This window comes from Opisthocomus hoazin, chromosome 2, assembly GCF_030867145.1.
Source record: "Opisthocomus hoazin isolate bOpiHoa1 chromosome 2, bOpiHoa1.hap1, whole genome shotgun sequence".
Lineage (NCBI taxonomy): Eukaryota > Metazoa > Chordata > Aves > Opisthocomiformes > Opisthocomidae > Opisthocomus > Opisthocomus hoazin.
In genome coordinates, this window is record NC_134415.1 from 95,306,614 (window position 1) to 95,319,110 (window position 12,497).

Sequence of the window (12,497 nt, forward strand, 5' to 3'; positions counted from 1 at the left end):
TTCACCTGCCATATATCTGTTCCAAAGTTCCTGGAAAAGCTCAAGTTCTCAGGTAATGCTCAAGCAATGCATAACTCAGTAAATGAATCAAGGGGAAGGAGACACCTTAGTATAAGGACTAACAGTGAAAGTAGGGCACCTGTATCCCCTGGGATCTGTATCCCTCATGTCCCAGGACAATGCTCAAATCCCAAGCTAATGGGACTTTAGGTAGAGCATCTTCTCCCCACCTTCCCTTTCCTCTGCTTTTCCCATTAACTGCATGGCCAGGATCACGAGAATCATGCAATCACAAGACAGCAAGAAAGATCTGACTAAATTATTATATCCAGTCGCTGCGATCCTGTTCATTTCTTAGATTCCTTGGGGGGAGGGAGGGGTGGCAACAAAAGAGTAACAATCCACACTGCAAATAGCACTCCAGAAACTGGCGACCTAATTTTCAGGTCTGGCACTGTTACACATGGTAACTCCTGCATCTTCTTGTAGAATTTAAAAGGCAGTCACTTATTCTCATTAGTGCATTGCTGTGACAATAAACACCCATCTGTGAAATCAGCAGAATGACAGTCTAATTAAAGAAAGCGGGGACAATGCAAAATTTGTCATCCCATAATCAAAACTGCAGTATCAACACTCATGGAATTTTTAAAAAGCGAATGTAACCTGAAAAAAATACGGCTTATGCTAATGTAAATGAGAAAATTATTAGCACCTTTTACAACATCTACATCTATGTCTTACACATTTGTATCTTATGAAACAATAAAAGCATGAGGAAAAAACCCTTACCACCAATACTTCTTGTTTTGTCTGGACCCCATACGTAATAGTGAATTATGTAAGAGAGCATGATTCCTTCCAATCCTGTTTTTTATAGCACCAAAAAAATCACATGCAATTCTCTGATAGATGGACTATCTGAGAACTATTTTTAGAGTCTCTATTCTATCCTTAGGTATGATTTTCTGATCTGAACTATCACTAACTACTCTCAGAAAGCAACATCTGTAATTACAGAGGTCAGAACTAGTACGAACGATCTTAAAAACAGCCTCAAAAGTCTCAAAATGCAAACCAGTTTCATAAATGGACAATGATCATCTTTAGTCTTAAGAACAGCAATGAACATTTAGCAGAACTGCCAGCAACTGCAACAGCAAATCAAGAACTATTTTTAACAGATATGAATTGGTATGAGAAAAGGTTTTAGGGAAAGCTGTTTGGTACATTTATCTGGATCTCCTGGAAGTATTCTACTTTTTGCAAAGTATTTGCCACTTACAATCTTTTCAGAATAATTAAGGTAAATCAACATAAACATACTCTAAAAAACCCAAGAATTTCCTTCAACCTAGCAAAACCAAAGTTCATTCTAAAAATGTTTTCTTTAGAATATTGTCACCAAAATTGTTATAAACACTAAATTATCTCTCCTCACCATAGTCTGTGACTGATTTGGGAGCACGCTGTTCTGTTTCTGCATTGCGTTTCTTATTCTTGGATTTCCAAGCATGATATACCTTTAGCCTTCTGTGAAACTCTTCTCTGCAAGCTGCCAACAGTTCAATATCTGTCTCAAAAATGAGGAAGGAAGGGAGGAGGGTAAAAAAATTAGAAAAATTATTTATGAAATGCTTCTCTATATTGCTAGGCACATAATTTTAGATCAATTTGTAACACTAATATAATGTATCCAAATTTTCTGCAGCAACAGGGCCTGTATTGTATGGCCCAGAAAGATCCTTGGAGCGTTATATGTCCTTTTCTCCTTTAGAGGAATGGCAATCCCCAAAGTAGCTGGTTCTGCTGCGAGATCTGGAGCAGTGAAATGCTACAAATAACATTTTCACTTTCCTAAATTTGTCTGTTGACATTATCACAAGCCAAGCAGTGCAGAAACAGATAGAATGTCACCAGTGAACTTTATTTCTGCAATTCAAAAAAAGAAAATCAGCAATTTGACTGCGCAGATCTAGGGTTTTTTCCACTTTATTAAATATATTTCTATTTTGCTGAGTTTCACGATACTAAGAGACTGAATGATTGCAAGGCTTTTTCATTAGTCATCTAAGAGCATCCAAACTGGCATCAATAGTGATGAACACACATTAGCACCACGCATTACTGCACCATCTATTCAGATGAAAGCATTGCTCCAGTCTCGCATATGTAAAAACAACTGAGACACAATTAGAATTTGGAGCTAAATTTGGGTTTTAAATGCAAACAGAGAGAATGAGTTTGTTTCCAGTTTCTATATCGATGGAGAAATTATGAGTTATCTTAAATCAGAAATTAACCAACTGCTTTCAATCACAACCAGGAAGGAACAGTAATACTTAACAAAGAAATAATTCTTATCTGTTTCTATCTTCACAACATTAGGGGAAAAGTAATTAATATTCCAACTGTGAGCTTCCCAAATGAAGTTACAATATTTTGAAAATTAATGAATAATATGAACATCTAAGACAGAAAATATTTCACGCTGTGCTTTACATAACATATTTGCTTTTTTGTGAGTTGGTGACAGTGAGAAGTGATAGCAAAAACTTTCTTAGAACACGCAAATTCTAGGTAAAGCATAATAACTATTATTCCCTTTGTGGAAATACATAAAACTGAGATAATTTAATTAAGAAAACATAACATGTATATTATGGCCCAAGCAGTTTACCAGCATAATCAGTAAAGGAGGTAACAAAGGAAATTCTGTTTACTCAATAAGGAAATAGCTTAGTTCGCTGTTCTCTTTGGAGTAACAGACCTTTTTAAAATTAATTCGACATTCAAACTTAAATAAATCCATAAGCAAGTTTTTGTATTTGTCATAGGAATAAAGTAAGATTTTTCATACAACTAAAACTTGACTTCTTTCTCAAATCAGAAAAAAAAACCCCAACTTACCACAGGATGTATTGATTGTATCGCGAAGCTCTGCATACTTCCACTTACTGAGATCATGCTTCTTAGTACCAGCAGCAGCTTTTGTGGCTTGAACTGAAGGACCCCTACAATTATTAAAAAAAATACAACTTATTTTTTCAAGTCTGAAACTGGAGTTTTCATAACAGGAGGAACAGATCCCACGATCAACACTGCAGCATGCTTATTACAATGAAAATCAGCAGCAGAGGGACTGAATTCGAAGGCAAAGTACATTATTATTTTCAAGATGTTCAAACGATTAAGAAAAAATGAAAGCATCTTTTATATCCAAAATCATATAATAATCTGATTGATTGCCTGGAGATTAAAACAAATTGCTATTAATAGTGCTTCTGTGTGAAAAGACACATATTTTATTCATGAGTACCTCACCCCACGCTAATGTACACTTTTCTTGGTACTAGTCAAGATGCAGAATACAGACAACAAAGAGTGGCCTTACACATTTTTAGTTCTATTCAAAAAACAGACGAGGAAAAGTATTTCTGAAGCACACAAGCAGAAGGCAGAAAAGGCTGTCCTCTACCTTTTAAAACTGGATTAGGACAAAATCCTTGTTCTAAGACTAGCGAAAATATTTTATGTCTTTGACAAAAGTCTAATTTGAGAGAGGAAATCAAATTAATTTTACATTAATTTTATAGTAGCTGTCTGAGAATACCAGTATTTATTGGGGGGGAAGGGGGGAGTCATTAATAGATATCAATGAGAAAAAGACCACATTCACAAGAAAAGTTGACCAGTATAAAAAGACTCATCTAGAAACTGTGTTTTTCACAGGCAAAAGTTAGTCATCATGTAGGTAGTACGCAATAAAGCCAACAGCAAATGCAAGTGAGAAATTATTAGTAAAACCTCCTTCATCTTTAACAGTATGCATGAGGTTATTCATGTAACAAAGAAATAAAAGATTACATGTATACATATAAAGATAAACCTGAGGGTTTTTTTCCCCCCCTTAGAAATGGTATGGATAAGAAGTAGAAGAACTCTCCCTTAGCAACAGCAAACTTCCCATGGATTATCTGGATATAAGCTAAGTTCAAAACACTCCAACATTCTGTGACGATCAGAATACTTTTTAAACACTAAGGAATTCAGAAAGAGACACATGACTTCAACTTCTGCTAATGCCTGTCGCTTAGAACACGAGGCACACTGAATTATCTTTCAGGATCCGAGAGGATTTGTTCAGAAGAAACTGGAACTTTAACAGAGTAGCAAAATACTTGATGCAATACGTCATTTGAAAAATTCACAAGAGAGAAAGAAACCAGGCCTTTTCAGTTAATGCCTGTTTGTGCAGCAATATCTTTGTGGGACTGTTACATTATTATAGTATTTATAATCCAGTGAATATTATTTCAAAGTTTATTTTTCCATAAAGGTCTCATGTGGGACTACCAAATTTTATGTTGTTTGTTTTCCCTTTTTACTTAATAGGTTATAAATACATTTGCAGTGAAAAATTTCTCTCTGTAGATACAGTAGTTCTGAAAGCAGAGATAACAAAAGCAATTTCTTTTTAAGTTTCATAGAATAAAACAATCTGTTTAACCAAATGTTCTTCTTGATACCAACTGAACCACCTCTTCAAATGTAATTAAAACTACAGAATCTTACTGTTTATTGCAGCATCAGCTTAATTATGCCTATTGATACTACTAATCTGAGTCAACACAGCTTCCAGTTATAGTATGTCAGAAGTCTGACATAAAAGCTGAGGGAAAGGAACTTTTCCTCACCCTTAGCACTACTCATAAAACAAATCATTAGACAGTCTCCTTCAAAATCTGTATTTTAATACTTTATCATCACTGGCATACCTGTAGGACATTAAAGGATTGCTGCTAAATGCAATTTCCGCTGCCTTGTGTCTAACCTTTTGAATCTAATTTGACAAATCCTAAGGATTTTCCTTAATTAGCAACACTACCTACCACTGTAAGACTTTGCTACATAATTTAGAACAGCAGAACTAGGCTGTAAGACCTTTGGTTAAACTAGTAATCTGTAAGAACGCTAATCCAATTGAATAGCTTAGCCTTTCCATTACAGTACTACTCTGTGCTCTGCAGATCACTTTAAGCACAATAGTATGGCAGTAAGAAGAGCACCATACTTTGCCGCAGTAAGAAGTACGGCATTTTGAATTCAACCAAAACATAGAGCCTCTGACTTTGCCGCAGAGCTTTGTCATTTTTTTGCACATTAAGAATTGGCCATTGTCATTGGAACTACATCAGCACATGCAATACAATCTAACCATCTAAATTCACATGCTAACTTTATTACACACATTGTTTATTCCTGTTCTTAATGCCACCACAAGAAACAAATTCAGTTAAGAGCTGCATTCCCAATTATCAACGCTACAACTAGAAAACTCATCAGTCATGTGAGATCAATCATCTTCAGACCATATACACATAGCATAGTAGCTTGTTTAACAACAGATTCACTTTTAAGAAGGGAAATTGTTTAGAATTTTATGTGAGCTTCAGAAAATGAATGTCAAACGGTTATTTTTGTCCTCAAGTTGCACAAAACACTTTCCAATTACTTACTGATGTGGAGGACATTATAACAACTTCTTTCAACAGAGAATTAGTATTCTAACACAAACTGCTACGAGACCATTACAGTTGAATTGTATTCGGATCTAAACCAGCATTCTCCTTCCCTCCTGCCCTGCACACAAAATCTTGTATTAGCATTCAAGAAGTCTCAGAAGTGGATTTTGTCTAGATGTCTTCAGAGGAGTTTTACTATGCTTTTAACTTCGTAATTTTCAAAACCGCTTTTATGTGAATGGAATTATAACAACTATTTTCTTAATAAAAGCACTAACAGTTACATTAACATTAAATAACTCTTTAACTCTGTGTTGAATCTGTAGAAATCCTCCTTAGAAAGATGTGGAGCCTAGTTTTCTATTATCATTATAAGAAAGGTGAGAAGAGAATAAAGCTGGAGGAACATCAAAATTACACAAAATACCAGGGTATGTGAACTACTCTTAATTTATTTTTTTATACAATAAATTGAAATAGCAGGAAAATAATTTCTGGAAAAAAGGTGTTGATAAAGGAAATTTATCTGAAGGAAATAATTTACATATCTGCTTAGCACTTTAAAAAAAAAGAAACTGATTCCATTATTTTTCATTCCATAATAATGCAACCCATTTCATGTGTGATTTCTTTTTATAAAATGATTGATTCATTTGGTGTTGTCTTCCCACCTACCTAGACAATATTTCTGACATTTCTGTGGCCATTTGCTCCCTATAAGAAAATTGATAAATAAGCATAAACCAAACATAATAATATAAAAACAGCCTTTATAACTGTGACAGTCACTTGCCAACCAAATTGAAGCTAATTCAAGTGCACAAAAAACCCAGATACTTATTTCAAATAATCTCCATTGTAATACACAGATATACAGTTGTGATTCTGTAAAGAATAATAAATCACACAGGTCATTGAAAAATGGATGGTATGTGAAGAAGTTTACACGAATTACATATTCATCTTTAAATAGATATTATTAGGTAAATTAGATTATTAACTTGTTGATTAGACATAAGCAAAGTAGTGGATATAAGGTATTATGAACTGATTTAAAGTTTACAGATGCACGCTAATAGATATTATTATGGGGAATTAGTAAATAAGAGGACAATATCAATTTCCTTTGAATTAATTAGTGTTGGTTTTTTTCTATTAGTGCACTCAAATGGAAAAAATGCCATACGCAGTCATTTGTGGCTTTGTTCCATTGGCTCTGCAAATAGAAGATATTTATGTTAGACAGACTACTTCCCAGTTACCTTTCTAATAACTGAAGTTGGAAAAGGTGGGTCATAGTATTTCCTGCTCTCTTACATCTTATTTATTACCTTATTTTTTTTCTTTTTTTTTTTTTGAATTGAGAAACAGGATTCCACAGACTTTTTTCTTCACCTTTCTCATTCAATTATGAGTGTTAGATTATTTTTTAAAAGTTAAATTAAGATAATCTGGAAAAAATGTGCAAGCGGAAATTGCCCCCATCCTTTCTCCCACCCCATATTTCAAAATCAAAGACTTTGAGACATTGTACTGATATATTTTATGCCTGGATCAGTATATCACAAGAAATACCCGCAGTCCTCATGTAGCTACTCCGGGAACAAGACAGGTAGCTGCTTCATGCAAGCTGTGAAAATACATTGAGTCTCACTGTCGTACTGAAGACTCACATGTACACACATGTAGCATTGAATACGCTACAAATCAGAACTTCTTTGAATTGTTCCAACGCAACACACAGAACATATATACTCTCAACACCTTCACTGAGGCTAGCTAATTTTGGTGCTATATGCTATACTGTATGTTTCAATAAGTCACATCATAAATTAAAAATATGCACAGTTGAAAACTGGTATTTTTTCTTTAACAAATTTATTACTTAAGCGCTAATCACGTCTGTTAATTTACCTCTAGGTGCAGTAAATCTCTTATTACACGTGCGTTCAAATAGTGAATCAGTAATAAAACTGGATGAAGCTAGGAGAGGTCCAGCACATCCAGCACAGAATAAGCACAAATAAAAATGCTGGATCTACTGCCAGAACACACAACTTATTTTCTTTGTGACAGGAGCCAACAAGTATATTTGTTAAAGAAACTAATGATACTTATGAACCTTTAAACATCTATGAAAACTAAAGGCGAATTCTGCAAGCTATTGAAAGAAATAGCAAAGAAGTAAAGAGGCTACTCATTTTCAAATACGACAACATGCAGTATCACATATTCCTTAAAAATAAGCAAAACACAAGAGTTCCTTCAACCAAAGTGGCACCTAAAAAACACCTTTTTCTTACTACTTTTACTCCACAGGTAGTACAGCACAGTGGAAAATACCCTTTTATTCATGCCAACGTGTAATCGTGAAACGTTCTTTTACAAAATTATGTGAAAACACTGTAGAACCAGAATTCAGTAAGGAGTGAGGCGTGCTTTATTTTACCACAGCAAAATGTAACAGAAAAGAGCAATACACATAGATAAAAGTCACAGGGATTTCAGTGTATCATATGGTAATATGCAAGTCTCGAATCCAGAAGATGGCAGAACATAACTTCCTTAGAGTCCAGTAAAATTTTAACTGGTATCAGTTAAAACAAGTTCTGAGAGTTTGCATTTAAATTATTAAATGGCATGTTTGGTTCAAAACAAATAAGCAGTTTTCATTTCAGAGAAGAATTCCCAGAGTTTCTACCTTTAAGACAATTCCTGCAGTTACATGGAAGTCTACCCTTGGATTTCAGTAGAAGATATTGGGGTCTGGGGAATGTTTTAGTTTGTTTTTAAACAAACCAAAATAAAACCAAATCAAAGGTGAAATTAAAAGAATTTTCTTTAATTTTTGGACATGCTTAAAACTCTTTGAAGCAGACTCCAGAAACAGAAGGCCAAAAATTTGCTAATGAGCTAAAAAGAAATCTAAGCAGAAAAATGTCTCGCATTGCTTTTTTCTAGATTTATACATTATCTTGTTCAAGAAAGGATTTACATTGCTATGTTGACTTGTTCAGACCATTCTGCACTTTCCAGTCATTCAGAAAAGACTCTTCATTCTCCTACTGCTAGCTACACCACAGAGAGAAACTGGCAGTCATAACTATCAGGATGGTTAGTTCATCATCCATTCTGGGACTACACAAGGAAGAAAAATACCAGGATCACTCATGAGCAGTAGGAAACACTGTGGAGATTAGAGCTTCATGACAGAAAATTTCTTGAATTCTCTGAGCCCTTCTTGCCTAAAGCCTCCCTTCTTTCATATTTAAGAGAAGTCTGCCAGGTTGCAACACTAGAGTGACTTTGGGTTTACCTTCAGAGTATTGGACCAAAATCCAAACAGCGAAAGTATGAAAATCTCCAGAATGCCGTCTGTGAAGCACTTGAACATCCAACTGAGCATGTTAAAGTGTTATCTGAGACCATATGACAGCGATTGTGTAACTGAGGGCAAAGCCACAATAAATTTAGTGGAAGAGTCTAAAAATCAATACTATACATGACAGAAAAAATTACCTCACTATCTTACAAAGACATACAGTTACTAAAAAAAAGTATACATCTAGTTAACATTTGAGTAGGAAAGAGAACACATCTGGGAGCTTGAAATGCAATGGAAACGCTTGGGATTTTCTTACACCCCTTTTTCAACAACAACAATAAACTGAGTAGACTAGCACAAGTCACTAGTGATGTGATCATGTTCATAGGTCCCTTTACTTGACCAGTAAGCATCACTTTTACTGAAACTTCTACTTTGCAAGTGGTGTGGATCTGTATACCAAAAGCCAAGCACTCCTTGTGACACATCAGAAAGTTCAAACAAAACAAAACAAAATGTTTAAGACAACATTTATATTTCAAACCCCTCTATGTTAAATATATTCATTCCACTTCAAAAAACTTACCAGTCAGGACACAGAAATAACTACTATTTCTGCATTCAAAGAGAGCTTCTTGTTAAAAAAACCACACACAAATCCACACTAAGCTACTGGAAAAATCAAGTACCAGAAAGGGTATATTTTATTACTACTTACCACTGAAGAAACTCCATTCACTGCTTTAAATGAGTCATAAAAATCACAATTTAAATTTGTTGCCATCCTTGCCAGTACTCGAAAAAGAGAACTGCAGTTGTATTCACAACCACCTATTAAATTACTAATGTAGCAAGATGCAAACTGGAGAAGGCCTTTAAGCAAAAGCAATTTATTTCTAACAAATTTCACAAGTTAATTTGAAAAATAATTGGTCCCTTTAATTAATACAAAAATACATAAAACCAACAAGAACAGAGTCTTCTCAAAGGGATCATGATAGGAAGAGTACAAAAAAAAAAAAAAAAAGAGAAATTTAACTACTTAACCCCATACCTGCGCAATCCTAAATCAAGCTGAGCCTCATCATTGATGAGTTCTGCCTCACTTTGGGCAATTCTCATTGCAAGTTCATGATCACGACGCTCCTGTTCAAGCACTGCCTGGTGCTGGGTTTCCTCTTCTCGTTCTCTAGCTAGCTGAGCCTCAATTTCAGCCTGTTTTATAAAAACACACCTTTAGCCTTAGCCAATCAAAACCAAAATGCTACATAAGCAAATTATTAGAAAAATATGCCAAGTAGTATATTTATGGCTTTTGAAACACGCAAAATTTACAATTGAAAAAGTAACAGCACTAGTATTTAGTCCGACCCAAGAAAAACAAGAGAGCTATAAACTGTATCTTGGTTTTCACATAGTTTATTAAATCATTATTGTTCACTACTTGTATCACCTTTTAAAATTAAAGTGCCAATCAATTATTCCTTATTTAAAAAAACACATGAGGCTTTTTGTTAGCTATTATGAAAATTAGACTTCAAAAGTTTTCAGAATCATTAAAACTCAGATCATACAGAGCAATACGGTTACCCTTCCAGAGCACTAACACAATACTCCCTCGAAATTCTGCACCTGGCATTATAGGACTTGCAATAAGCATTACTTTGCATATAGGTCCATGGTTCATTCTGAAAAGGGATCAAGACAAACATTGGAATCCTCTGTAGACCTGATCTAGGTTTGAATTAAAGCAAACGGTAAAATTCTAACTTACTGCAACGCAGAAGCAATCCAGATATACTGCCTCTGTAGAGCACAACTAATTCCAGTTTACTGTCATTATTTAACAAAGGGTCTTGCACACACAGTAAGTAAAACACAATCATCCAATTCATACTTCTGAAAGTCATACACGCCAAGTCTTAGCAGTGACTTCCTCGTCAAACATCAAAGGAGACAAAGTCAGCTCCCACTCATCATCATGAATTTGCACCACTAAAGCAGTGCAGTGACATCAGTGACTTTACCCTATGAATCTCATTTTAGATTAGCTGATAGTAACAACCATCAGTAGGAGAGATAACGAGTAACTAACTGTAGTAGAAAGAAATACCCTACTGGATCACCTGTCTGCTTTGTATCCAAACGCAGCGTTTCTAAGTATAAGTGTACATTATGAGGGTTCAGGGACCAAAGACACCTCAGAGTGAGAGTTCACGACAGGATCAGTAGGAAGTCAAGAGGCGTCAGGAATCAAGGGGGAGGGGTGCAGGAGCAGGGTTTGAATTACATGTATTTATTCTACATTAATGTAGCCAAAGGGGCTACCAGAGACAGTCCTGTATCCTCTTATTATTACCAAATTTCTGAAAGTGTTTACAGTTAAGCTAGTACATGACATAGCCCGAGTCCAGATGTGACTTCTAAAAGAGAGCCAAACTTGCCTGACATGGAACATCTGCTAAAATTTCAAAGGCTAGACTAGGATTCTTCAGTGTTCTGTATTTTTAACTTCACAATAACTTAAAAAACCCTTCAAAAATAAACGCACCTCTACTCAGAAGACCTGAACTTGCATGTGAACTAGAAATAGGTGATCTGCCTTGGGATGCCCTAACATGACTTTTGCTTGAGACACATTTATAAAATGAAGCCGATAGACTCAGTGAGGAACCTAAGCCGTGAAAAAAATAAAAAAAAAAAAAAAAAAAAAAGATTTCTAAAAAAATCCCAACAACAACAACAAACCCCACCCAGACTCCCCCTAGGCTAAAGTATTAACCTGAATACGCTTTTCTTCCTCTTCCCTCTTCTTCCTCTCTTCCTCTTCTTGTTTTCTCTTTGCCTCAATCTCAGATTTCCTATTACAAAAGAGGAGGAGGAAATGAAAACATATTATTACGATGCAAGTGAACAAGAGATATGAAAGCATCTTCCATAAAACTGAACAGTAATCCAGAAGTCAGTACAGTCCTGATGACAGGACACTACAGGTAAAGTCAAGAAACTTTCCAAGTCCATCTGTATTTTCAGCTGCATCATATAACCTCTTCCATACTCTATTCTGACTACATTTATCCTATAAATCACTGGGAAAGGAAACATTTCAACATTGCATAGGAGACCAGAAGTACAATCCAAGTGATAGTCTTTAAGCACAGGAGTATTAAAAACGACCTCATTAAAGCACCTTTCCTATTTTCTTCTCATTCTATAACTAGCAACTTATTCAAGACTCACAGACGTCTTTCCTCCTCTTCCTTCCTCCGCTTTTGTTCTTCCTCTTCACGTCTCTTTCTTTCCTTTTCCATTTCCTCCTGGATGCGTCGTAGCCTCTCTGCTTCCTCCTCTTGCTGTTTCTTCTTTTGCAGCGCACTCAGAAGCTGCTCTGAGCTTCTAACTAGAGCATCATATTCTTTCTGTATCTGTTCCCTAGTCATTATAGTGGTCTGCAAAATGAAATAGTGAGAGGGGGTTACATTCTTTGACATTTGTACTTCACTTTTTAAAAATATATATTGAAAAAAAATATTAAATGAAATGAGAGCACTGAGCAGTATAATTAAATTATATGTACACTTCAGGGTGGGGGAGCCTGAGCACATCCTTCCCTTTCTTCCTAAATTCCTGGGGATCCATTACTCTTC

General features: G+C 35.3%; 1 protein-coding gene across 6 annotated transcripts in view; it reads right to left on the reverse strand.

The window, feature by feature from the left end:
- Window positions 1–12,497, reverse strand: part of MYO6 (myosin VI) — a 112,783-nt gene that overhangs the window by 8,305 nt on the left and 91,981 nt on the right. For 4 of the 6 annotated variants that reach the window (XM_075414481.1, XM_075414479.1, XM_075414480.1 and 1 more), the window contains 7 exons: window positions 12,091–12,299; window positions 11,633–11,711; window positions 9,905–10,065; window positions 6,712–6,741; window positions 6,201–6,239; window positions 2,911–3,014; window positions 1,442–1,573 (listed from right to left, as the gene is read on the reverse strand). In XM_075414481.1, the coding sequence (XP_075270596.1) occupies window positions 1,442–1,573; window positions 2,911–3,014; window positions 6,201–6,239; window positions 6,712–6,741; window positions 9,905–10,065; window positions 11,633–11,711; window positions 12,091–12,299 (754 nt within the window). The remainder of the gene's footprint in view (window positions 1–1,441; window positions 1,574–2,910; window positions 3,015–6,200; window positions 6,240–6,711; window positions 6,742–9,904; window positions 10,066–11,632; window positions 11,712–12,090; window positions 12,300–12,497) is intronic. The other 2 variants (XM_075414484.1, XM_075414483.1) reach the window with 1 other exon arrangement.